Below are 24,992 nucleotides of genomic sequence, written 5' to 3'. Positions count from 1 at the left end.
CTCCCCAAGGGGTTACCTAGGAGAGGTTTAGAGTGGTGGATCTGGATCCAGACTGTGTTCCAGTCCAGCTCTGCTGTGTGGCCTTTGGAAAGTTACTTAACCTCTCTGTGCCTCAGTTACTACAACTGTAAAATGGCAGTAAGGAGAGCAGCTACCTCATAGGGTTGTTGCAAGGATTAAATGAGTTAATAATAATATATCAGAACTGTGTCTGGCACTTGGGAAGTATTACTACATCTTAGCTACTACTATTGTTATTGTTATTCTGCCCCCTTCCTAACCTGGCCTATCACCCTTAGGAAACAGCCCACTGTCACTACTCTATTGTGTCACTATTCTATTGTGTTGCTTCTTAACTGCATGAGCCGCATGTTTCTCATTTGAATGAAGCTAATTACCCCACCCTTGTTTCACAGACTCACTGTGATGATTTAAAGACCTAATAGGTATCCGAGTGCTTTTTTTTTTTTAATGTTGTGCATCACTCTGCTGAGGTTTATCATCTCTGCCCACCTCCTACCCTTGGCAGGAAAGAGCAGGATAATGGTAAGAGCTATGATTTACTGGGTGCCAAGTGCTGTGCTGCTTCATTGAGTGCTAGCCCTGCAGTGCAGCAGTCGGGGCCGCGGCAGGAAAAGGGACCCAACCCAGGGGCTTCAAGAGGCTTTAGCGGAGGGGCTCTTTACAGGGGTGCTGGCAGGTGAAAGGGATCAGAGAGGGGTGGTGTGGCACTGGGACCAACAATGGCAGGAAGTCGTGACTCCCAAGGCTGAAAGGGTAGGGGGCAGATGTTAACGTTCCTGGAGCTTCGGTCATGGAGAGACACAGCTGCAGCCAGACCAGGGGCCAAAGCAGGGCCAGGGCAGAGGAAGGAGTACCCCAGCTTCTCTCCTTCTCTCGGATCTCCTGCGAGTGGGTACTGCCCAACAGAAAGCCAGCTGAGGGGCGGGCCCAGGGACGCAGCCAAGCGTCAGCCTCCCAGGCAAAGAGCAGGTCAGAGCAGGGGTGGATGGGGAGGGTAAGGGGGTGGATGAAGGAGAATAACAAGCACGGGGTGGCGCGGTGGGGGCGGCGGACAGGATTATGCTCCACCACCGCCTCCCACTTCGCGGATGAGAAGATGGAGGCGCAGAGACAGGAAGTCAGGTGCCGGCTGTCACAGAGCTGGGAAGGCGGAGCTGCAAGAGAAGCGCAAGGCTCCGAGGCGGTGGTCCCTCGGCCCAGCCTCCCAGGACAGGCCGGCGGCCCCCAGGTGTTAGTTAGCAGGACTCGGGGGCGGCAGCCCGCACGCGCTCCTGTCTCCCTCCTCTCTCCTCCCTTCCTCTCACTTGTCACTTGTCCATCCTCCCACCTTCGGTCTGCCAGGGCCTCCGCGGAGGATTTCGGCTCTCTCTTTCCTGTCTCTGTGTCCTTCTCCACTTTCTCTCTCTCTCTCTCCTCCCATTTGCTCACTCAGTCTCCCTCGGTCAGCCTCTCCTACCGCTGACTTTCATCCATCCCCCCAGCTCAGTTCCTCTGTCACTCCGCTCTAGACGGTACCCCTGTGCCCCTCAGTCCCCCATCTCTGCCAGAGCGTCGGTCTCCCCCGCTCTCCGCCCGGGCACCCGTCCCCGCACGCCCCGCCCCCTGTCGCCGGCCGTCCCTCCGCCCCTGCGGCGGGCGGGGAGAGCGGGGCTGGCGCGGCGCCCGGCCTGAGTCACACGCATGAGGCAGCGTGAGTCAGGCGCGGAGGGAAGTCCCTACGGAAGGGGCTTTCGGAGCGCAATCGAATCGCAGGGAAAGAGAAAGTGTTCGGAACGCGCCTCTGACACAGTGACCTTGTGTGAGCCCGAGCCGGACACACCCCCACGCTCTCCCCGCAGACGACAACACGCACACCCCCAGCCCACCAAGGGGAGGGCCCGGCCCGGGGCTCCGGAGGGTGGACGCGCAGGGACTCCCCTGCCTGCCGGGGGCGGTGGGGGGGCAGGTCGGGGCCAGCAACTGGGGTCCCAGTGGCCCTTACGGTCTGTTCCGTCCACAGGGCAGTCCCTCTCCCAGCTTCCAGCATCGCTCACCTGCAGCCAGAGGCAGTGGGGGGCAGGGTGTCAAGAAGGACCCCTTGGGGGTCGACCAGATCACCTTGTGGATCTCCGTGGGGTGGCAGAAGGAGACAGGCAACCTGGGGTCCTATAGGGATGAAAGATCCCCTCCCTCAGGCTCCCCTCCTAACCCTCCGAGACTGACCTGGAATCAGATCCGCTCCATTCAATTAAACAAATATTTACTGAACACCTATAATAAAAACCAGTGCCAGGCTCTGAAAACCTGAAATACAACCGTGAACAGAACAGGACAGTGAGCAAACTATGTCGACTCCTGCCCTCCAAGAGCTGACATTCTGGGGGTGGGGTGGGGAGACAGTAAATAGTACATAAGCAAATGATCTAGACCAGCACTGTCCAACAGAAACAGAATGGGAGGCACACATGCTTTGTGAGATATTACAGTGGTAAAAAGAAACACATGAAATTAATTTTAATAATTAATCCAATACACCCAAATATTATCATATACAGAATATAACTAAGTATTTCTACATTTAAAAAAAAAAAAACCTTTAGGCTTGGAAAGCCAGTGAGGATTTTATAGTATTTCCATCACATCTAAATTCGGACTAGCCACATTTCAAGTGCTCGGTCACCACCTGTGCCAAGTGGCAAGGTGGGAGGCAGAGTCTAGATATCAGATAAAGGCTATGGAATTAAAAAAAAAAAAAAAAAGTAGAGCAGGGTAGGGGGTGGGGAGAGCCCGGTGGGGTGGGGCAGGATTCAGAAAAGTGAAACAGCAGATATTCTGAATCCTGGCTCTGCCACTGGCTTTGGCAAGTCTCCTGACCTCATAGATGAGCCCTGATTTCCTCACCTATGAAATGGGGCCATGATTTCTCCTGTGTGGACTGGAGTAACGCACACTCATCAGATTAGTTTTGTCCCCACCCCCTCCAGCTGTCTGCAGCTGTGGCCAGCACAGAGCCTCCCAATCTCAGTCACATCCCCTCCACTTCCAACACCTAATGGCCACCAAAGACAGCCTAGCCCTCGACCCCCCTGCCCAGACCCTCCATCTTTTATCCATTTCTACCCCTTGCCACAGCAAGATACTTCACGTCTTTCAACCTCAATTTCACTGACTGTGTGATGGGTACTTGAGTTCTTGGGAGAAAAGTATTGTAGACTTCTAGGGAACCAAGCCACCACCTTAAGCTGAACCAGGGCAGTGCCCAGATGGATGGGGCACCAGGTGCCAACCTTACCATACTGGGAAGATGACTTCCTTCTTTAGAAACTAGAAGGATTTCTGCCCGCGAAAGCCATCCTGCCCCCAAACATCCCTACCATGAAGAGCAAAACTGCCAGAAAAAGGGATGCATAGGAACTGTGGACAGAGCCCAGGGAGCAGGGGTGGAGGCGAGAGAGCGGGAGGGGTTCTGGATCACCTTTATACCCCACCTCCAGGGCAGCAGACCCACAAGCCCAAGGGAAGTTTGAAGATCAACAACAACAATCAGCCCGTTCCTGGGGGACTGAGGCCCCAGCAAGGCTGGAAGAGGGGGATGGGAGCAGGGCCCAGAAGAGCCCAGACAAAGGAGGCAGCAGGGTCTGGGCTTGGGATGCCTACCCGCCCTCACCCCACTCCACCCCCAAAGCCTGGGAACTGGCAGGGCACCCTGGATGGTGACCCAGAAACCTGGCTGTCAGCAGCTCCTGCCTGGCACTGCCCACATCGAGCTCCACTGCTTCCGGCAGGAGTCCCTGGCAGCTGCCTGCAGGGCAAGCTTTTGGGTTTTCTCTGCTCACAGGTTCACTCTCTACCCCTAGAGACCTACCCCAGACTCTCCTAAGCTGCCCAGATCCCAGTAGCTGTATTTCCCGCCATCCAGACCTCAGAGATAAGGCGAGGGTGGGGAGAGGGGAGTTGGGGGGGAGGGTCCAAGGCTGGTTTTGCCAACAGACTGAAGATGCCCACCACACGGGGCCACTCAGATATTCTAGTCCCAGAGGGCAGGGCCACCGACCCCCTAGTGGCTGGAAAGTAATAAAGAAAGTAGGAAAACAAAGAAGCTGGCTACTCAATTCACAGTGAGGACTAGGCCTTAGAGGACTGATGACCCCCAGGATTCGTGAGGTTGGTGAGAGGCCTGGAGGCCGGGTGCAGGGACTAACGAGGCTTTAAGCCAGGTTGGTGGGGAGGGCAGCCGCTGGGCCCCTCCCCGTCGCCATCTCCTCCAGGCCGGATTCTAGACCAGCAGGCTCGCCCAGCTCTGCCCGCCTCCCTCCTCCTCCGCTCCCCAGCCAGTGGCTACCTCCCCTCCCCCACCCCTCTCCCCTCCCCCAGCTACCCACTTCCTCCGCCCCTCCCCCAGCCCCTTTCGCTCTCATTCATCCATCCATTCAGCAAACTTCTGCTGAGCGCCAAGGCCCCCTTAGGCCTGGTGAGAGGCTCGCGGTGTGCAGAAGAACCAAACAAAGCCCTGGAGGATTCCGGCGAATCCCTGGCCTTGTGTGGGCTCCTCCCCCCACCCCCAGCCCACCTCCTCCTCAGCCCAGGCCCCCGCCCTTCGACCTCCACCCTGCTTTCCTTTCCCTGTCGACTCTGGCCCGTGGCCCGTGGGGCTGTGAGTCCTCCTCGGCGCCCCATGTGCTTCTGGATCAGAAAGGCAGCAGCCCCTCCTGTGCATTCCCAGTATGGAGACCCCCAGAGCCGCACTCTCAACCCTAAGAAAAGTTCAGGGTGAGGGTTCAGAGTGGCCTGGAGGGGACAAAGCACTGTGTGACCCAGGGCACATCTCCCATTCAGAGCAGCGTCCCCCTGCAGAGGCAGAAGGAACCAGGCAGGACTCATCCAACCCCCGACCTTGGGCAGGAGGGAGCCTCCCCACAGCCAGTTATGCAGAACAGTCACTTTTGAAGGCCCCAGGGGTCAGTGTTCCCCTTCCCTGGCCCAGGACATATCCCCCCTTGGAAAGCAGGCAAGGAATAGAGACAAGAGAAACAGAAGTCAAAGACCATATGAGAATCTCCTGAAACCTCAGGGCCTGTTCCCAAAGTGTGACATGGGTAGGAGCAGGTGGCTAAAGCCATAGGACATGAGTTCCCAAGTCCCACAGCTGGTTAACGGGCTGACGCGGACATCCAACCCCAGCAGGCATGCGGCCGGGGGAGACAAACCCAGCGCAGGGCCTCAAGGACTCCAGAACACACCCCAGCCCGCAGAGAACGGGGTCACAGGCCTGCCGTCGCTGCTCTAACACTTCCTTCCACTGGCTCACGTGCACAGGACTTCCACAGGCTGCACAAGATTAAAGTGTGTATTTTCTGGGAATTCCCTGGCAGTCCAGGACTCCGAGCTCCCAATGCTGGGGGCCTGGGTTCCATCCCTGGCTGGGGAACTAAGATCCCTGCAGCACGGCCAAAAAAAAAAAGTGTATTTTCAGCCATTCCTGAGTGGGAGGATGCGACATGTTTGGGGGCATTTTACCCACAGAGCCTGTTCCACTGGATATTGTCAGAAAGTATCTTAGACAAAAGGGAAACTATTTTGTTCCATGTAAAGTATAAACCTTACACTCTCCCAAAGCACAGTCCACTGAGCTGCCACCACTGCCCAGACACCAACAAGCAACCCAGCCAGTCTGCCCCAGCCAAAGGACCAAGATGGTTGTCAGGTGGCTGCCAGCTCCTGCTGACTGAACCTGAGACCAAGGGGAAAAAAACAATTTCCCACGATTGGTGGCAAACTATAAAATCCGAAGGTAACGACCGCTGGAAATGAGTCTGGGCCCAGATCACATGATAATGATGGTGCAGCAATGTTAACCTCCTCAGACAAAAACCAGGTGTCTCTGTAAGGTGCAGAAGCCCTGTCCCACTCAGTTTGGGCCACTCTGTCCCTACCATGGTGAACTGCTGGGTTCCTTGCTCTTTTCTTTGCCTTGAAGTTAAGGGACAGATCCCTAAACTGCTGCCCTGTGGCTTGGCCTCTGCTGATAACTTTGGCTAATCATTCTTCATTCAACACATTTTGTGAGCTTGAATACTGTCCTAGGTCCTGGGGATACCCAGTGAACACAAAAGATAAAATTTTCTGCCTTCATGGCGCTAGCCTTGCAGTGGGGAGAACTGGCACAAAATGCAATACATATCACTTTTATTGTTCAACAGTTCAGTAGAAAAGTTAATTATATAGCATGTTAGAAACTGGTGTTACAGGGGAAAAAAAAAGAAGAACATGGTAAAGTGGGTGAGGGACTGTAGGGGGAGATGTGCAGTTTTAAATAGCCTGGACAAGTAATATTGAACAGAGAGACCTGAGGCAGTGAGAGGGCAGGCCCTGAGGATGTCTAGGGGAAGAGCAAGTCACGCAGAGGGAATGACAAATGCAAAGGTCCTGAGGTGAGCTCATGCCTGGCAGGTCTGGGGAACATCGAGGAGGCTTGTGTGGCTGAAACAGAGCAACAGGTAGGAGATGAGGGATGGAGGGGATGCAGATTGCAGGGCCTTTGTGAGGACATTGTTTTCACTCTGTTTTAGATGGGAGCCCCGGGAGGATTTCTAGCAGAGGAAGGACATGCCTTACGTTTTAGGTAGAAAGAGATTTAATATTTAATTAGGAATTAGGTGGGAATTAGGTGCTTACAAAACCATTGGAAGAACTGGAGGAGCCAACTCTGGGCTGAGCCTCATGGAACAACACAAACTGAACTGCCTGCCTCTATCCTGATCCAGGGGGCAGGAAATCAGGAAGCCCCACCTGCATGGCTGAGCTGTGATCCAGGGGCAGGAGGCCCCTCTGCCACCATTCCTGCCTATAGACCCTCACAAAGCTGGTGACTGGATGACAGATGTTCTGCAGAAAACCCCACATCTCCACAGCCCCCCCCTTGCTTCCTCCCTCCAAATTTCACTCTTTCAAAGGGGAACCTAATTCACATCCCAAACCATAGCTTCAAAGGAGTGGGGAAGATGCCGAATGCCAGACCACCATATCTGTCACAGCCCCAAGCCCACTGTATGTCAGATGCCCTGCTCTCTCCCTCACCTGGTTCCAAGGCCTCCTGGGATGCTCCACCACACCCTGGGCCCCTGCCCAGTGCTCCCCAGGCACCCATCACAGAGGGTACCACACTGATGAAGCCATGTACTGGTCTGTCTCCCCAGGTCACTCAAAGTAAGCCCCCTGAGGACAGGGAATGTAGCTACCTTGTTCAAGGCCACATCCCCTATCTTGCCAGGCTGGGAGAAGCAAGCAAGCCTACCCAGTCTGGGAGAAAAAGCAGTGGAGGAAAAAGTGGCAGAATCCCAAGCTATTTAACCTGAGTCTCAGTTTTAACACCTGTAGAATGGGGGCAATAGCATTACTGACCTGGTAGGGGGTCGAGGGATCTGAGAGAACATAAGCATTTAGTATGTGCTCCTCAACTTCCCCTTTTCCTCAGGTTTTTTCCCCGAGATTGGCCAGGAGCCGGGCTTCCCTGGGTTCCAGCCCTGAAGTAGGCAGCTGATGAAGTTCATGGTATCCTGGGGCCATGCAGGGTGGGCTGCTGGCTCAGGGCAGGGGGGCAGAGTGGTGCCCGTCTCCTGGGCCGTCCTATTCATTGGAGAGTTTTTCCCTCGAAAGTTGGAAGCAGAAAAGGCCCTCCTCCCTCTCTGGCCCTGCCAGGCTTCCTGGCAGCAGAGCCTGTGGTCAGCAGGGCCCGGAGGATGGATCCTGCCAGATGACCAGATGTACTAGTAGCTGGGTGACTCTCCAGGAGAGTGGTCACTGTGCACTAGGGTGACCCTATATCAGGCTTACCCAGGCCAATCCTGTTGATATGGTCCAGGTCAACTCCAGTTGCAATGGGCCAGGTCAGGTTCACGTTCCTAGCCTAGTCACAACTATTAATAGTAACTCCTTTTGCTCTTAAGTGCTCTGCTTGTCTCTAATAGCTGGGAATACATATCCTATGATCCAGGAATTCCTCTCCTAGGCATGTACCCAACAGAAATGTGTACATCTACTTACCAACACAGACACTAGAACATTCACAATAGCACTATTTGTAATAGCCCCAAACCAGAAACTATCTAAATGTCCTTCAACAGAATGGATATCTAAACTGTGGAACATTCACACCACGTAACTATGCAGCAATGAGAATGAACATCCTGCAGCCACATGCAATGACATGAATGAATTGCAGACAAAACGCTGAATAAAGGAAACTAACCCAGAAGAGTACCTAACCTGTGATTCCATCCATACAATGCACCTGAAAGGTGAAACTAGAGGATGCTATTAAAAGTTGGGACGGTGGTGACATAAGGGGAGGCTGGAGATGTTCTGTCTCTTGACCTGCGTGCTGGGGACACAAGGGTGCTCACTTTATGAAAATGCAGTGAACTGAACAAAGGATTTGTGCATTTTCTGTATGTATAGTTTTCATCAGTAACAGGTTTACTTTAAAAGGTTTCCTGGTTTGGACAATAGGTAAAATAATTCCTGTTCCTCATCTGCCCACCTCTTCCCGTCTACCTTCCATGTTGGGCTGGACACACGGAACATCATCACATCTCATCCCCATGCCTTCTGGAAAACCTTGACTAACTCAGTCACTAAATGGAATGATCACACCGGTCTTTTCCTCTACTCTCCTAAGAGCTACAGTTGACTCAAAAGCAAGAGGTAAACTGATAAGCAAATATATTGACTGCAGAGATGAATCGAGACACGAATCCCCACAGAATGCTAAGGGACACCCCAACCTACCAAAACCTCCACATTTCCAAGCCACAACTGAGAGATCGCTAGGCCCTGCTACTCCACTTAGTAAGGCAGGGAAAGAACTAACATTCACTGGGAAGAATTTCAACACCCCAAGTGAAAATGAGCTTAACCTTCAGCTGTCCTGAAAAATAAAGTTGACCCGAATTCCCCATTCCCTGGACATTCCTGATGGGTTCGCTGAAGTTCACTGGGTTGTCCTTGTGAAAACTGTATAATCCAACTCTGACGTAAGAAAATGCTTCCTGCGGGGAAGACTGGTTCTGATACGGCTGATTCCCCAGACTCCTTCCTCAGGCCTTGACTAAAGGGGTTGATGCCCCAGGCCTAGAACTGCTCCCTCTACCAGACTGTTCCCCAGAGGCCACCCACCCAGCCCCTACCTACCCAAATCCCATTAAAGCCTGCCCAAGTCCATCTCCTCCAGACTTCCCTGACACCAGCCCCTCCCCGCCAGCTCCCATCCTCTCTCCTCCTGTATCACCCAAGTCTCTCTTAAAGCACCTAACCCCCTAATTCAAGTTTCAAGAGTGCAGGGAACTCTTTTTCATTGTTTCATTCTTTCAATGAAACTCTATTTCATTTCATAGTTTGTTCATTGTTTTACCCTAAAAGTTTGAACTAGTTTTTGGTACACAGTAGGCCTACAATAAATAATGAATGAATGATTGAATATTTTCTCCTCATGGCATCTCTGCAATTGTTACTCAGCTTTCTCTGGTGTGTTCCTGGTTGATTCCTCTACACATGAAATTCGCTGGGGCAAGGACTATGTCTTATTCATCTTTATCCCTGTCATTCACCCTTCTGCTTAATAAATACTTATTGAAGAGGAAAAAAAGGAAGTCAATTCGGGGCATTTGCAATCCAGAAAGAATGAAGGTGGGGGTCAGTGGGTAGAGTTATTTGGATTTCAAGGGTGTGGGTGAGGAACAAGCTACTATTGATATGTTTGCCTACAAATTTATGCCTGCCTCCTTCCAGAGGGTTTGAGGTGGCTTACAAAAATACACAGACATAATACAAGGTAACAAACAAGTCGGTGAAGAAATCAGGACGAGGGGAAAATAAGAGTAGGAAAAATAAGATCAAGTCGGCTCGTTAGAAGTGGGCCAAAAAGTTGGCCAAGTTTTCCCACAGCCCATTCGCGACGGAAGGCCCTCTCCCTTCCCCACCTCCCCTCCCTCTCAGGGGCCACCACTGGCCTCACAAGGCCAGGGAGAGCTGCCCCGAGCTTAGCTGCGCCCAGGAGAGGGGCCTAGAAAGGCCGCCAGCCCCGGAGCCCGGGCCTGGAAGCCTGGGCAGCCTTGGGGAAGGCTGCGGGTAGGGGCGCGCGGCTCTGGGTGGGCTCTCCTTGGCCCAGGCGTGGGCGCCCGGGTTGCTGGCAGGGGCCTGTGACCCAGGCGGGTAGGGTAAGGGCCTAAGGGTCGCTCTTCCACTCAACGCTGCAGAGTTTCTCGAGCTAGCAACTCAAGGCCCTCCAGCCAAACCTACTCGCGGCCTACTACGCGCGCGCTCTGCAGGCAGGGCACAAAGATGGAGGGAGAAGCGCGCCTTGCACCCCGCCCCACCCCCCGCTCCAGACAAAGGGGCAGGCCGCCCCTCCCCCAGCCTCGCCCTCGCGTTCCCCCTCTACCCTCCTCTCCCTTCAGGCCGCCCTTTGGTGACTTCCTCTCCCCTTCCGGGGCAGCCTGGGCACTTCTCAGAAACTATGTTCCACCTGGGCGCGCGGCGGGGAACGGGCGCGCGGAGGGCGCCCTCTCGGCCCACTCCCAGCCCCAGCCGGCCCTAGGTCCGCGCCCTCCTCTTTGAACCCACAGGATTGGCCCCCAGCGCCTTCCCGCCCTGGCGTCCCCGCCCCCACCCGGCCGAGCACGTGCTGCCCCCGGCCCGAGCGCCCGTCCGGCCCCGCTCCCCACCCCCACCGGAAACATTCCTGAAACATTCCTGAAACTAGGAGGCCCGGCCCCTCTGGTTCCCCACCCCGCCTCCACGTTGGGCTCAGGGTTTTCCTGGCGTCCCCCTCCACCGCCGGCTCGCCCCCTGAGGAGGGGGCTGGGCCGGGGCCTCCAACGGCCACGGAGGAAGAAGGGGAGCAAGGAAAAACATGAGTCACAGCCGTGTGTCATTGGGCCGCATTGCAATTCCCTGAACCACGGGAGGTGTGGAAGGCCGCCTCAGGGACCAGGGGCGGGGAGGTGCAGGCCCGGCCTGCAGGGCGCGCCTGACAGCGCCCTTTCTTCTCCCACCGCCCTCCCCGCCATCTTCCCACTTTGGCTTCCTTCTCGTTTGTACAAGTCTTTGTTGCGCCGGGCATGGCGGGTACGGCGTGCGTAGACCCAGTTCCTGCCCTCAAAGTGCTTCCAGGCGACCACCGGCTAACGCTTTCTTATTTTTTAAAAAAGCCACAGCGGAAGGGGCCAGGGTACCAGGAGGGATCGCTGGTCTCCAAAACACCATCCGGGTCACCTAAACGAATGAACCCTTCCTCAGGTTTACCTGCAAAGGAGCCAATCGTTTGCCTCGTTTGAAGGCTGCACCTTGATTATGGTTCACTCGGGCCCATTAATAAATTTAAACCCTGGATTTCACAAGTTTCACGTTTGAATTTCACAAGACCTGCATTTCACCAGTCAGCCACACGCGGGTTGGCACCGAAATGCACATGCTGACACCTGTCCGCCCAGGGAAAATCTAGGAGCCGCGTACCTGGGCGAAGGGAGCGGCGGGTAGGCCGCGAAATTCTCCAACCGGCGTGTTTCTCTCCACCCCTGCCGCCCGCACGGACCCCCGCAAGCACCAACACCCGCCCACATCCACGCGCCCCGCGGGCGCCAGGCCCACACACCCGGAAGGCCCCAAGAGGTGACTCTCCTGGGGACCCCCATTCCATGCAGTAAGGACGCCCTCTCCCCCCCGAAGGACTCCTTGGTGACCCCTCTAAACACCTCCCCACGTCTCCCGGCCGGGACTGTGGGAAGTGGGCCGTGGCCTCAGGTTCCCAGCCCAGGCCTCCCGCGCGCGCCCGCCCCCAGAAGCCCGGCACCGCTCGCCCCTCCCCGCACTCAGCACCCACCCGCGCAGCGGCGGCGGCGGCGGCGGCTGGCGGGCGGCCGCCCTTTTAAATCCCCGGGCTCATTTGCATGGCCCCGCCCCCCTCAGTGACACGGCTGGCGCGGGCGGGCCCGTCCCCCCTGCCCCTGGGTCGCTCTTTTTAAGCTCCCCTGAGCCGGGGCTGCGCTCCTCTAATTGGGACTCCGAGCCTGGGCTATTTCTGGCCCTGGCGCGGCTCCAAGAAGGCGTGAGTTCGCGGCCCCTCCGGTGGCTCCTTTTTTTTATATCTATCATTTAATTAAATTATTTATTTATTGAGGCCGCGCACGGGCCGTGCCTAGCTTCCTGCCCCTCGCCATCCTTCGGGGGAGGGGGAATATTTTTGTCCCCCCGCCTGGATGTGACATATAAATACCCCGCGGGGGCCTGGGCGGCGAGCACGCGGCGGCGGCGGTCTCTGAGCGCCTCTGCTCTCTCTCCCGGTTTCAGATCCGCATTTGCTACCAGCGGCGGCGGCGGCGGAGCCAGGCCGGTCCTCAGCGCCCAGCACCGTCGCTCCCGGCAGCCCGGAGCGCGCACCGCAGGCCGGCGGCCGAGCTCGCGGTGAGTCGTCCCCGGGGCCCGCGGCGGCGGCGGCGGAGGGGGGCGCCCGCGCCCCCGCTGCACGCCGCCCCTCCTGCAAGCCGCCCGGGGCTGCAGCGCGCGCCTCCGGCTTTATTCCCAGGCCGGGGCTGCGCGAGCCGCCGGCGGGGGAGGGCCGCGCGGCGCGGGGGCGGGCGGCGGGGCCCGGCGGCGCGGGGAGGGCACCGGCACCCCTTCCCCCGCGCCGCGGGCGCCCTGCGGGGGGCGGGGACCCGGGAAAAGCGCGCGGTGGGGGAGGGGGCGCGCGGCTGCGGCGAGCGCGAGTTGTGCACCCGGCGGAGCCCGGTGCACCTCGCGCGGCCGCCGCTCCCGCCCGAGCCCGAGCCCGGGCCTGGGTTGTGGGGGGCGGGGAGAGGAACGGGCTGCGGCGACAGGGGAGAGTGGGGGGCCGGGTTGCCCCCGCAGCCTGGGGAAGTTCTAGAAGTGAGGGGGATGGGCAGGAACCCCGCAATTCGGCCTTACTCCAGCTCGGCCTTTCTCCTGGCGCCCCTCCGCAGATGAGGCCGAATCGCCGGCCTGGGTTTGGGGCTTCACCCCGACCCCACCTCTGGCCTGGTCCGCGCCTCTTCAGCCCCCAGGGCCCGGCCTGCCTTCCGCCCCCACAAACTGGTTTCTCTGCTTTTCTGGGCTCTGTTGGAACTAGTCCCTTTGACTCCCCGTTTCAGTTTTTTTTTCTGGGGCTTTATTTTGCGGGGAGGGCGCGGAGGGAGGTGGCTTTCTTCCTCTCCCCCGCGCGCGCCAGGTTTCCTGCCCCAAGGCGGGCTTGGGTGCCCCCTCTGGCAGGAAGTGGGGCCGAGTGCACCCTCGTGGCGGTGCATGCGGTCGGGGTGCACCGGTTTCCCGCGCCTGCGAAAGTGGCCTGCGCCCCTCCCCCCCGCGCTCTAGCCCCTAGTCCCGCCGGCCGACCTGCAACCGCCGGGCGCAGACACTTGCAGAGTCACCCTGGGCCCCGGGTCTGCAACAGGGACGACAGGGACTTTACCAGCCCCCAGACGGGTAAGGAAGGTGGCGGGCTAGAAGGGTCGCTAGCAACCCACTCCATCCTGCTCGCCAACTTGCTCTGTGACCTTGGGCAACTCATCAGCCCTCTCTGGGCTACTATTTTGGGGAAAACAAGGTGGTTCCAGGATGATTTCCTAGAGTCATTCCTGCAGATTGCCTCAGCATTTGTGGAGCCCACACTGCGTGCACAGTGTGTGGAGGAGACAGGCTTGAGGCCTGAAAGGGCTTATTACCAACTGAAGGGTTGAAGTTGGACCCTAAACGTGGCTTCGCCAAGCCAGGCCTCTCTGATGTTCAAAAACAGGTGGAAGAGACAAGCATTTGTTGGTCTCACCAGAGAGGGCCTCAGGCCTTGCCTTCTCTGGAGTCCTGGATCTGGGGTGGGGGTGAGCGGATTAAAGGGTCCCCAGCAGCAAGAGGTGGGGGGAAACACCAGGGACACCCACCAGGATCCCCAGGCTGGCCCAGGCTTTATGGGATTAGGGGCTGGCTTTGCCCAACTGGAACCACCTCTCCAAGGGGGCCTCCAGCAAACCTCATGTGAGGTCAGCACTCATTTAGCTGATTAATTGTGATGTTTAGTTTTGAAGGGGGACCTGTGGTGTAATATAAGATTCTAATCACTGCCTGCAATTACAGAGCAGGCCAAGCCACTAATGATGGAGCAGGATAAATCACCAACCACCTTGTTTAAAAGGGTCTTCAAGTCTGAAATATTATAAAATGGAATAATTACCAAAGTCCCGCCGTCTGGAGGATTTCAGTACTTGAGGATCGGGGGCCTCAGGCCCTCTAACAATCACAAGTTTGCAAAAACGGTCTTTCCTCTCATTGGGTTAAAATTGGAAATTGTCTGAATCTGAAAAGGGGAAAGAAAGTCATTTTCAAACGTTCTAGTTCTCATTTTGATCTGGAATGAAGCTTTCTGTTGTTTAAGCGTTTTTAACTTTTACCTGGTTTGATCCTTGCCGCAGTCTGGAGAGGTAGGTGAGGCAGGTGCCTTATCATTACCCACATTTTATAGATTGAGGGGCTTTCAGAAGTGGAGCCACTTGGGCCCACCCTTTGCCAAGGGCAGCCAGGGATTGGTTATCAGGGAGGTGTGGAACCATAGGCCTCCCAGGACACGTCTCTATCTGTAACTTGGGGATAATAACGGGGAGGACAGGGATGGGGGTGCGAGGGCCCTCACTGTCCTTTCTCAGCCTCTGGAAGAGACTCCCAAATACTCCTTGCAGAGGGGGGTTTCAGGTAAATTCTATATTAATAGGGCTGATGAAGCACAAACAGGCCTCTAAGGAGAGGGGAGATGCTAGAAAAGGACCAAGGAGCTTTTAGGATCAGCCCTGCTAGGGCTTCAGGGAGTCAGCTAGCATCTGTTACGAGGGCCCCTCTCAATTGGACAAGTCCCTGCCCCTCGTGTAAGGAGGCATCAAAGAGAAAGATCTCATCTCACTCCAGGTGGGTGGGAGCGGGCAAGGGGGAAGAGGAGACTCACCTTTCAGCTTTGGGTTTCTTTTCCTCCTCCCACCTCACCCACTGCAGTTTTAACCCCCTTCACCCTTCTTCCCAAATCGTCCCCATCTTTGAACCCCCAAGGCTTTTACTCAGGGAGAGAGCAGCGGAAAGAACTGGTGGGGCTCTGGCAGATGGGCAGTACCGTGGACGAGGTGGGCCGGGGATTGATGTCTATGGCTGCCAGATGCCCAGGGCTCATTCTCTGCTTACCTTTCCTCCCTTGTTCCCTGCGAGCTACCCAGGCTCGGTTTTCTCTTGAAGAGAATGGGCAGCTTGGTGGAGGGAGGGGGCCCTGGCAGTGTGAGGACCCCCATCTCACCCACACTGTTGCCAGGGCGGCCTTACCCACAGCCAGGACTGGGCTGGCTGGGCTCTTGGGCCCGGGCCCTGTGGGGCTGGCAGGACGACAAAGAGCCGTTCTGAAGAGGAGATAAGGAGCTGATTAGGGCCAACGGCCCAGCCCCGCCCTGTGGCTGCAAGCTGGGCTGGGCAGATGCCCCCATCGGCCCAGGTGGGAATCGTGGGGACCCCGGGAGCAGGCAGTTTCCTGCCGGGCATTTTGAGGGTGGGAGTGGTGAGGGGGTAGGAGGCGGCTAAAGCAAGAGGTTTTGTTTAAAACAACTTTTCCCACCTCCCAGCATCCCAGCCGTCGCTCCTCCACCTGCTCTGCCGACAAGGGAAGATGAGCGAGTCGAGCTCGAAGTCCAGCCAGCCCTTGGCCTCCAAGCAGGAAAAGGACGGCACTGAGAAGCGAGGGCGGGGCAGGCCGCGCAAGCAGCCTCCGGTGAGTCCTGGGACGGCGCTGGTAGGGAGTCAGGTGGGTGTCCAAACCTTTGCCTCGGTTTACCTCTTTGGGCTAGGGAGGTGCCAGGTGTCTTGGCAGGTGAAAACAGGACTGGCAGGGCGCAGCGTCATTCCTGTACACGTGTGTTCTCCCCACACACCCGTGCACCCCACACATGCATCCCTGGTGCCTGAGAGCCTGGGAGAGAAGTGCAGCCTGAGGGAGCCCTGAGCCCGAGCCCGAAAGTCCAAGCCAGAAGTGACCCTGTAGTCACGCAGGCCAGTCAGTGCTTATACACTGTGGTAAACCACCCACCCTTTATTTCCAGTCCATCGTGGACCAGTGCATTTATGAAACAGTAAAGATGAATTATAGAAACGTGAACATTTACATACGTAAGCCCAGCGTTTTTTGTTATTATACTCACTGCACACAATAGTACTTTGTTAATTTACTATGAAATTTACCATGAAGGTTTCTAAATACTTACTGTATGTTTCTGTAGTTCCTCATCCCAGGACAGTAACAGTTTCTGGGCCAGCACCTGTTCACGGGCCTCCTTGAGTAGCCCTGGATTGGGCTTTGCCCCAGCTCTGTAAAAGGAAACGGAAGCCCAAGAAGCTTAAAATGTTGGGGAGTTGGTGGCAGAGTGACTGAAAGCCCTGGTTCTGCCCCTCACAAAGGTCCCGTGGGGTTAAAAGGCCAGCCTGGCACTGTGGGCACCCCAGGGAGCTTGGCCAGTCAGGCTGTGGGGACCACCTGCTACATGGGGGAGATCTTGGTTTCTCTCACAGAGGGGCAGCTATCCCCACGTAAGGGGCAGCTGTTGGTGAAGCCCCATTACTTCCCTTTCGTGGGGGAGAGGAGAGGAAAGCAGTTGAGGTCGATCCTTGCTCTTTACACATCAGGCAGCTTGTGTCCACCGGGCCCCGGGCGCCGCCCCCCATCTGTAGGTGGAGAGGCCTGTACTGACTCTCAGGAGCCGTGAGGAGTCTGACGGGTGGTGGAATTCAGCTGCCTCTTTCAGAGCCCACAGTTTGTGTGTGGGGAGCTCATCCTCTTAGTTTCGTTCCCTAGGCCCACCCCTGCCGCCTGTTAGCTTGTGGTCAGTGGGGGTGTCAGAGAAGGGGTGTTAGGTTACTGGACCGTGAAGAGCCCCCAGGCAGCCGCCTTGGGAAACCATAGCTGACGTGCCTGTGCTGCCCAGCTTCTATGCATTATGTAGCAGTTTTTTATTCTGTCTCGGGCTTATTAAAATTTCAGCAACACCAATGGGCAGGGATCTCTGGGGTTCCAAGATCTGGACATAACTCCTTCTCCCTAGGAGGCAGCCTGAAGGGAGTCTGCTTTGCAGGTAGAGGCTGTAGGTTCCCTCTAGGGGGAAGGGGGATCCTTTCCCCTCTTCTGCATCATCTGAGGGGGTGGGCAATGATCACAGCCCAGTGCTGGACACTTGTACATTTTTCATTTAGTTTTCGTGACACTCTGCAAGGTAAGTCTTGTCACCATTTACAGATGAGGGAAACTGAGGCTCAAGCATTAAGTGTCTTGCCCAAGATCTTAGAGCTAGTCAGTGGCCGAGCTGGCATGTGGACAGAGCTGCCTAAGAGTGTCTTTCTGCCCCCATGACACCCTTCCCAGAGGCCTTTTGGTCTCTTGTCATTTTGCTGTCATAGGGAAGCAAGGGGAGAGACTTTGTAAAAGATATTCAGACGGAGAACCTGAATCCCAAGGGCTGCCTGCCATGATTCCTGTGGATTCCAGAGTTGGGGGATGGCTTGCAGACTTAATTCTCCTGGGCTGGGGCAGAGGGCTCTGTCCTGAAAAGGGTGGGGCAGGTGGCTTCTGTGTCCCTGACTGCCCCATCTGTCTTTGCAGAAGGAGCCCAGCGAAGTGCCAACACCTAAGAGACCTCGGGGCCGACCGAAGGGGAGCAAAAACAAGGGCGCTGCCAAGACCCGGGTGAGGCTTGAGGAGGGCCCTCTCCCCACGACAGCAGCTATAGGAGGTCTGGGAAAGGGCTGGCTTGTCCTCATTCTTGGCACCCTCTTTTTCTCTGGCATATGGGGGATGATGTGTCTTTGCTAATTGAAGAGAGTGGGGCAATGACTGAGGTCCCACTTCTGGGGCCTTGGTCCTGCCCAGGACAATGGGGAAATCGAGTCAGATGTCCCGCAGCTTTCCTGGTCTGGAGAGAGGCGAGTTGGGAGGAGCGAAGGGGCAGCTCCTGGGCTGAGAATGTCACCTTTTCTCCCGGAGGCCCCCTGGCTCCTGAGGGAGTGGGGAGAAGCAGGGAAGGCCAGATCTACAGTGGCATCAGCCTTTCAGAGAAGTTGTTTTGTTTTTTATTTTATTTTTTCTAAGACACGACTCATATCCTCTGAGTCATGGGTGGAGGAGGGAGTGGGGGGCGTGTGTGTATGTTGGGGTGGGGGGGGCAGTGTGGCTGGCCAGTCATCACCAGCTGGACTCGGGTGGGCCTGCTGGGCTGAGAGTCCTGGGCTGCCCCGAGCAGAGGAAGGTAGTTCTGCCCCTCCCTGCTCTCCCTCACCATCCAGGGCACTGGTCATTGGGTGAGCACCGTCAGGAACATCTTTGACTTAGTGGATCTTTTCTCTGACCATCTAGAAAACCACCACAACTCCAGGGAGGAAACCAAGGGGCAGACCCAAAAAACTGGTAGGTGAACAGGTGGCGGCAGCTTGGCTCTTCTGGGGAGGCTGTTAAGAGTGGGAGATGCCCCATCCTGTGCCTGCATAGGAACATGGCTCTCCCTGACCTGCAGGGCCAGGAATGGTGAGACTTCATGTTTTACCCAGGCCCGGAGAGGGGAAGGGATTTGTCCAGGGCTCAGGGTTCCTGGCACCCAGCCCAGGGCTTTTAAAGGACTGTGTCCATGAGAAGTGAGGGGTCCCAGGTACCAACCAGACCAGACTCCCTGCGCTGCCCTACTGGGGGTGGTCCCTGTCTCTCCTTCCTCTGCTTCTAGAACAGACTCAGAACTTCTAGGGTGAACTTGGAGGTCAACTATTAGTGTTTCTCCCCCGCCGCCATTATAGAAATGAGGACAAAGGGAGGTTTAAGGAGCAGCAAAGGAGCTCAGGCCTGGGCGGGCGGGCGAGGGGGTCACGTTGGATGGGGGCTGAGGTGCGATGCCGCAGGGAGCTACCTCCTCAGGGAGGCGCCGTCCACCTCTAGGCCCCAGTAGCTGGTAATGGAAGTAGGCGGGTTGAGCCGGGAGATGCCTCCAGGGGGTCCACTGCAGTGAGGGCCCTCCCGGCCCTTTACTGTCCCCAACCTGCCTTCTCTGAGGCGTTCATTCCTCGAGCGTGAGCCGAGCCACCACCGGGTGAGGGGGGCTCTGGGTGCTGGCTGGGCTCCAGGAGTGAGTAACAGGAAACAAGTTGTTTTGGAGTTTGTGCCTGGCACGGGGGCCCCGTGTGGTGTCCCGACATTCCCGCCCAGTGAGTGAGCCCCGGCGGCACACACTTCCCCTTCCTCCCCGCCCTGGCCTGGGGTCAGCCCGTGGCCACCGCTCCGCAGCCCAGCAGCTGCCCCTGCAGGCCAAGGCCACTCGGTTCCCCTGCACCCACCAGGGGGGCTCATGCAGCCTCCAGCCACCCCTTCCCTCCTCATTTCCTCTCCCTGGCTGCCTCCTCTCCTCCCCTGCCCGAGAACCAGTCACTTCCTCGCTTCCTCCAGCTCAGTGGTGCCCCGAGCTCTGCCAGGTACCCCCGCCGTGGGCCTGGGGGCCAAGGGGCCTGGCTCTGTGTGAGAGCAGCATGTGTGTGGTTTTTTTTCCCTCCCTTTAAATTCTTCCTTTTTTATGAATGAAACTGGGCCGTGGAGGTTGCTGAGTCACCCACACACTCAGCCCTGACTCATCCCCCTTCTGGAGAGCCAGGGAGTGCGGGGAGGGGTTGGGGGTGAGCTTGGCCCCTGGTGGGTGGAGGAGGAGGGGGGCAGGCCTGGCATTCCTGCTGATGGCCCTGCCCACCCTGCAGGAGAAGGAGGAAGAGGAGGGCATCTCGCAGGAGTCCTCAGAGGAGGAGCAGTGACCGTGCCGTGCCGCCCGCTCCCTCACCGAGGAGCAGTTTCCTTCTGGGACTGGACAGCTCCGCTCCGCTCCCACTGCCCCCACCCCTTCCCCCAGGCTCTCGTGTCACCGCCACCCACCTGCGCCCTCACCACCACACTACACAGCACACCAGCCGTCGCCGCAGGGCCCCCGGGGCCCCGAGTCGGGAGCAGTTTCCTTTGATTTCAGGTCCCAGCGACCCCTGACCCACGGTGCCTGACTTCCCACTTAGCTGCTCCCGCGCTGCTGCATCCCCACTCCCTCAGTGTGGGGACCTTGCTGGCTGGGCTCTTGGTTTCGGGGTCCCTTCTAATCCCCGACTCTTCCCTCTGGCTTCCCATTAAGGGGCCTGGGAGGGCTCCCCTGGCCTTAAAAAGGGGCCCAAGCCCCATCTCATTCTGACATGCCCCACTCCCACTGTACTAGCGGCAGCAGGTGTGGCCACTGGAGAGGGGTGATTGGCCCCAGATGCCCCCGACCAAGCTGTGTCTCACCAGGGGTGGCTCACACCCCCTTTGCTTCCTTCCCACCTTGCCTAGTCCCTGCAGTAGGTTGGGCCGCCCCCTTGGGGGCACAGGAAGGCAGGCAGGAGGGGTTTAAGCCCCCTCCCCCCCTCTAAGCAGGCTCCAACCTACCTTGCCCTCACCCTGGAATCCAGTGCAGTGATGAAAATGCAGAGTCACCTTTATCCAGGTGAGGCCCAGGAGGCCTGGGCTCCCGGTGGCAGCCACTTAAGGCGGGCTAGAGCCACTCCCTGTCCCTGTCTGCTTCCACTCTAGACCTCGGTTTCCCCTTCCTTCCCTCACTCGGGGCACTAATAACAAGGAGCTAGCCTTGCCCACTCCCACCCTTCTGCTCCTCCCCACCCCCCAAGGTTCTGGTTCCATCTTTCCTCTGTTCACAAACTACCTCTGGACAGTTGTGTTGTTTTTTGTTCAATGTTTCATTCTTAGACATCCATCATTGCTGCTGCTACCAGCGCCAAATGTTCATCCTCATTGCCTCCTGTTCTGCCCACATTCCCCTCCTCCAAGATGCTCTTAGGGGAAGGGGCCTGGGGCAAAGCAGGCTGGGTTACCGACTACCCCAGTCCCAGGGAAGGTGGGGCCCTGCCCCTAGGATGCTGCAGCAGAGTAAGGAGGGGGGCCTGTGTTGACCGTCGGGTGTAGGGGCCACCTTCTCCCTCTGTTCTGTCAGGGAGGAGGTAGCCATTATTTGTCCCAGCCTGGGGCCCCCCCTCTGGTTTCCTATTTGCAGTTACTTGAATAAAAAAATATCCTTTTCTGGACTGAGTCTTTCTGTGATGGGTGCCTGGAATAGGGAAGGGTGGAAACCAAGGGTCTAGTGGGTAGGGGAGGAAGAAGAAAAAGCATTGGCGTCAGCTCCAGGGAAGGTAACTTAAGCCCCTCTTGAAGAAGTCAACTACACCCCTAGCCACAAAACATTTTATTTACAAAATATATATACTGAATATTATACATTAGGCCCTGTCACCATGGGAACAGCTCCAAAGCCAAGTCAGGGAGGGCTAGAGAAAGGTGGTGCCTGTGGAAGGGCAAAGCTCCACCCTGTCTCCCAGCCACCCTTCCACCCCAGAAGGAAAAATTCCTATTAGCTCCTGGGAGTGGCTGGTAGGCTCAGCCCACAAAGGACTGAAGGCCTAGCAGGGAGTGAGGTGACAGTGGGGGCTGACTGCTATGCAGGGCTTAGGACTGGGGACAGATGGGAGGAGGAATGGAGACCCAGTACCCAGGAGGGGGAGCTGGGGGAAGCAGCAGGCTGCAGGGCCCTGGACGTTCCAGGACCCCATGGTTCTGAAGACCAGGGCAGGGGGCTCAAGTCATGTCTTGACATCCAGCAAGGGCATCCGCTTGTGCTGGTAGCCACTCTGCCAGCCATGGACCACCTGTAGGGGAGGAGACCCGCACCACAGGGCACAGTCCACAGTACAACTTGGGAGGAGGCACCCCACTAGCCACGGCCCACATGGGGAAGGCTGAGAGCAGAACCAGGCTCTGTCTTCAGGGGTATGAATAGAGCAGACCCACCTCTGCTGATTCTCCCTGTCCCCAGAGTGCTCACCTTGGGGTCTCCCACGTCAGAGAGCAGCTCCTGCTCAGCCTCGTGCAGCTCCTCAGCAGGGTCGTAGCTGTACACAGGGAGCAGGTGATGGCGAAGCCGGTCCACCCTGGGGAGCATGGGAGGGGGCTCAGCCCAGGGGACCCACTCCCCTTCTTCAGACACCTGACTGCCCTGTCTCTACTCCCCCTGGCAGGGGCACACTAGAGCTCTAACAAGACATGTCTGGGCAGGAAAACCTAACGGGAGTGTAGGGAATTTCAGGTTTGTGTCTGAATGGCTGAGGAGCATCTTATGTATGCAGGGATCTCAGATCCTATGGGAAGGACTTTAAGCACAATTCGGGGGAGGTGGCGCTGGGGGCAGGGACACTCACCGCTTTTTCTTCTGGACATACATTACCTGTAACAGAGACACAGCACTGTGGAGGCCGCTGAGCCCAGGATGGCCCACAAGTGACAGGGGTCCACCTCCACACCCTCCTCTCCCATAACAGCAGGACAGCTGAGATGCTGTGTGCAGGCTGGACCAGGCCCACCCAGCCCTGCCTTCGCAAAGGTGTGGGTGTGTATGTATGTATGTGGGGGCTCCTTACCACGGCCACCACCACCCCGACCAGGGTGATGAGGAAGAAGGGCCCCAACACATAGCCCACCATGGAGTCGCTGCTGGCCTGCGGGGCATTGGGCACTGTGGTGTTACTCATGACATCGGCAGCCAGAGGGCTGGGTAGTCAGCATGGGCAGTAGTACTGCCTCGGGAGGGCGCCTCCACTGGGCTCCCTGGGGAGGAGGAAGGAGGTTGTCAATTCCACCCAGGCTCCGGATTCCTCCCCAAGAGCTAGTAATATATGAAAACTTAGGTCAGGCACTGGGAAGAGGGATCTGCCAGGTCAATGTGCTGGGTTTAACCCTGCAGGGACTCTCAGCAAGTCCTGGGTGTAAACAGCACCAAAGGGAGGCCCAGACCTAGGGCCTGAGTCCTGCCCAGCTCCTATCCCCAAATCAGGGTGGGGCTCAGCTCAGGTGCTGGCTGAACATTTGCAGATATCAATTCCTGAGGAGAGGTTAGATGTAGGTTCCCAGCTCCTGCCCCAACCTCCTGGGGTACTGGACTGCCAGCAGCTATCCAGTGGAGCAAGATGGGGATATTAGGTTAAAACATGAGGGTTCTGCATTGCAGCCTAGGGGTGAGGTGGGAGCATCTGAAGGAGACCATCTCGGCCCGGGTCCAGTGCCCACACTTCGGTCTATACAGGTCCTATGCCCTCTTTGTCCCTGGAGTCACTCCAGGCATAGCCTGGGCATCGTCTCCCCCATCGGTCTCATGTGCCAGGGTGGACACAAGTGGGCAGGGCTGGACTGCATCTGCGAGGTGATGTCACCACCCCCTGGTCCCCACTCGGGGCTCCGCCCGGGTCCCTCCCCTCCTGGCCTGGGATGACAGGAGGAAGTGGAGAGGGTCCGCTCTCATGACAGATGCAAGGAGACTGTCCACGGGTGGCTGCACGCAGATATACCCAGGTCCTTGACCCCGGTTCTCCTGGGCTTCTATCGGAGGGCAAGGTATGAGCTACCCGTCCCGCTACCCGTGGGGGCTCCGGGCTCACCGAGTCGCATGCCCGTCCCATGGTCGAGGGGACATGCCGAGGTAGGGAGGGTGACAGGCCGTTCCTAGGATGCGGACCAGCAACGGAGAGCGGGAGGTAGTTCCCACGGCGCTGGGAGGCTCAGGCCAGGGGAAGGGAACTTAGGGGGAGCACAGAGGGGCCCGGGCATCCTGGCATCCCGACACCCCGAGGCGTGGACCTGTACCGACGCTTTGCAGCCCATCCAACCCGGCCAAGCCTTACCTCCCGCCGATGCAGCCCGGAAAGGAACGCCCTCGGTTGGCTCCGGGGCCCCGGAAGAGCCGGCAGGCGCGTGATCAAAGGACCCGGGGAAATGGGCGGGGCCACAGTATCAGGGTGCAGCCAATCCGATGGCGGCAGGCAGACGGCCCGGAGGCTTCGGGAGGGGCCAATCCGGAGGCCGGGGGCGCTGGCGGTGCCGAGCCGAGACGGCCTGGGCTGCAGGGTCCACCCTGTGACGGCAGGGGGCAGCCGAGGGCTGCGCAGCGGGGAGGGGCGGAGAGGGGCGGAGAGGGGCGGAGAGGGGCGGGGCGCGCGCGGCTTCCCAGCGTACCCCGGGGCGGACCCCTGCTATGCGGCCGCGCTTGGGGGCTCGCATTCCAGGGAGAGGCCTGGCGTCCGCTTTACTCGCACGTCTGGTTGGAGCCCAGTCACGCTCTAACGTTTAGCCCAGGCCCCACAAGGCCTCCAAAGCCCCACAAGGGCTTTGTTGAACTCTCTAGACCTCCTAGCAGCGCAGACTGGCCCTCTGTGCTGTGCTCAGAGTGTGTAGGCAGGCCTGGGGTAGCCCCTGCCCAGCCTTGGACCTCAGGTCCACCCACCTAGCCACTCTCTCTGCGCCTCACTCTTAATGTTGGTAAAACAGGCTGCTGTAAGGATTAAACCATGACATGGGTAGAGCCTAGCACATAGCATGCCCAGAATTTTAAATTCCCTGTTAGCCTCTTTCCGGTTTTCCAGGGCACAGACGGAGCAGCGAGGTGAAGTTCCTCTGGGTCATAGGTAACTTGCCAAGTAGGTAAGCTTGGGTTGAAGCTTCGGTCGTCTGATAATTAAAATGTCACACACTTACTGGGGAAATTTGAATAAGATTGGTGGGTTTTACCAATGTCAGTATCCTGGTTGTGATGTTATACTATAGTTTTGCGAAAGTTAGCATTGGGGGAAGCTAAGCAAAGTGTACAAGGGATCTCTGTTATTTCTTACAACTGCATGTGAATCTAGTTACCTCGAATTGTGTGTGTATAGTTTTGTACCACACCTACCTTTCCATCACCAGAATCACACACAATTGGGAAAACTCCAGATTGGCAGGCGATGGAAAACACCCAAGAACATAAAGGTTGTGGCAGCCGAACCAGGTTGAGGCCCTCCTGGGTCCTCAAGTGCTACTGGAGATA

The 24,992-nt window shown here is 57.3% G+C and overlaps 3 protein-coding genes across 12 annotated transcripts; 2 read left to right on the top strand and 1 right to left on the bottom strand.

Annotated features, from left to right (window-relative positions):
- The first annotated feature begins 814 nt into the window (after positions 1-814).
- LOC133095717 (basic proline-rich protein) lies at positions 815-13,002 on the top strand. The gene is made up of 9 exons (XM_061197451.1): positions 815-1,258; positions 1,572-1,714; positions 1,863-2,006; positions 4,438-4,773; positions 9,997-10,128; positions 10,626-11,127; positions 11,493-11,701; positions 11,803-12,106; positions 12,349-13,002. Exons 1-9 carry the CDS (start codon positions 815-817, stop codon positions 13,000-13,002), a joined length of 2,868 nt encoding a protein of 955 aa, XP_061053434.1.
- HMGA1 (high mobility group AT-hook 1) lies at positions 11,996-20,050 on the top strand. Of its 4 annotated transcripts, XM_061196378.1 has the most exons (7): positions 11,996-12,106; positions 12,349-12,462; positions 13,387-13,497; positions 15,660-15,838; positions 17,684-17,767; positions 18,434-18,484; positions 19,810-20,050. In XM_061196378.1, the coding sequence occupies exons 4-7, from the start codon at positions 15,704-15,706 to the stop codon at positions 19,861-19,863; spliced, it is 324 nt and encodes a 107-aa protein (XP_061052361.1). In that variant the 5' UTR covers positions 11,996-12,106; positions 12,349-12,462; positions 13,387-13,497; positions 15,660-15,703; the 3' UTR covers positions 19,864-20,050. The 4 variants fall into 4 exon arrangements, with proteins under 4 accessions (XP_061052361.1, XP_061052363.1, XP_061052362.1 ...); XM_061196379.1 differs by lacking the exon at positions 13,387-13,497 and having other exon boundaries at positions 11,997-12,106; positions 15,660-15,805; XM_061196377.1 differs by lacking the exon at positions 13,387-13,497 and having other exon boundaries at positions 11,997-12,106.
- SMIM29 (small integral membrane protein 29) lies at positions 16,302-23,865 on the bottom strand. 7 transcript variants are annotated; one of them, XM_061196375.1, is made up of 5 exons: positions 23,572-23,807; positions 22,558-22,744; positions 22,339-22,364; positions 21,966-22,071; positions 16,302-16,398 (listed from the first exon to the last, which is right to left on the bottom strand). In XM_061196375.1, exons 2-5 carry the CDS (start codon positions 22,666-22,668, stop codon positions 16,354-16,356), a joined length of 288 nt encoding a protein of 95 aa, XP_061052358.1. In that variant the 5' UTR covers positions 22,669-22,744; positions 23,572-23,807; the 3' UTR covers positions 16,302-16,353. The 7 variants fall into 7 exon arrangements, with proteins under 7 accessions (XP_061052358.1, XP_061052356.1, XP_061052355.1 ...); XM_061196376.1 differs by lacking the exon at positions 16,302-16,398 and adding an exon at positions 21,622-21,789 and having other exon boundaries at positions 22,618-22,744; positions 23,572-23,799; XM_061196374.1 differs by lacking the exon at positions 16,302-16,398 and adding an exon at positions 21,622-21,789 and having other exon boundaries at positions 23,572-23,798.
- Between the last annotated feature and the right edge of the window lie 1,127 nt (positions 23,866-24,992).

This window comes from Eubalaena glacialis, chromosome 7 (genome assembly GCF_028564815.1).
Source record: "Eubalaena glacialis isolate mEubGla1 chromosome 7, mEubGla1.1.hap2.+ XY, whole genome shotgun sequence".
In the NCBI taxonomy this organism is placed as follows: domain Eukaryota; kingdom Metazoa; phylum Chordata; class Mammalia; order Artiodactyla; family Balaenidae; genus Eubalaena; species Eubalaena glacialis.
The sequence above is the reverse complement of the archived record's forward strand: the minus strand, read 5'-3'. Positions and strand labels throughout refer to the sequence as shown.

Excerpts from the sequence above, each read along its gene's own strand:
- LOC133095717 (XM_061197451.1), top strand. The coding sequence starts at position 815 with ATGGAGAGACACAGCTGCAGCCAGACCAGGGGCCAAAGCAGGGCCAGG. Across the intron at positions 4,774-9,996 it reads AACCCTAAGAAAAGTTCAGG|GGGCCACCACTGGCCTCACA; the intron begins GTGAGGGTTCAG and ends CCTCCCTCTCAG. Across the intron at positions 11,128-11,492 it reads TGTTGCGCCGGGCATGGCGG|GGAAAATCTAGGAGCCGCGT; the intron begins GTACGGCGTGCG and ends CTGTCCGCCCAG.
- HMGA1 (XM_061196378.1), top strand. The coding sequence starts at position 15,704 with ATGAGCGAGTCGAGCTCGAAGTCCAGCCAGCCCTTGGCCTCCAAGCAG. Across the intron at positions 15,839-17,683 it reads CGGCGCTGGTAGGGAGTCAG|AAGGAGCCCAGCGAAGTGCC; the intron begins GTGGGTGTCCAA and ends CTGTCTTTGCAG. Across the intron at positions 18,485-19,809 it reads GGGGCAGACCCAAAAAACTG|GAGAAGGAGGAAGAGGAGGG; the intron begins GTAGGTGAACAG and ends CCCACCCTGCAG.
- SMIM29 (XM_061196371.1), bottom strand. The coding sequence starts at position 22,668 with ATGAGTAACACCACAGTGCCCAATGCCCCGCAGGCCAGCAGCGACTCC. Across the intron at positions 22,365-22,557 it reads TCGGGGTGGTGGTGGCCGTG|GTAATGTATGTCCAGAAGAA; the intron begins GTAAGGAGCCCC and ends TCTCTGTTACAG. Across the intron at positions 22,072-22,338 it reads TATGTCCAGAAGAAAAAGCG|GGTGGACCGGCTTCGCCATC; the intron begins GTGAGTGTCCCT and ends CATGCTCCCCAG.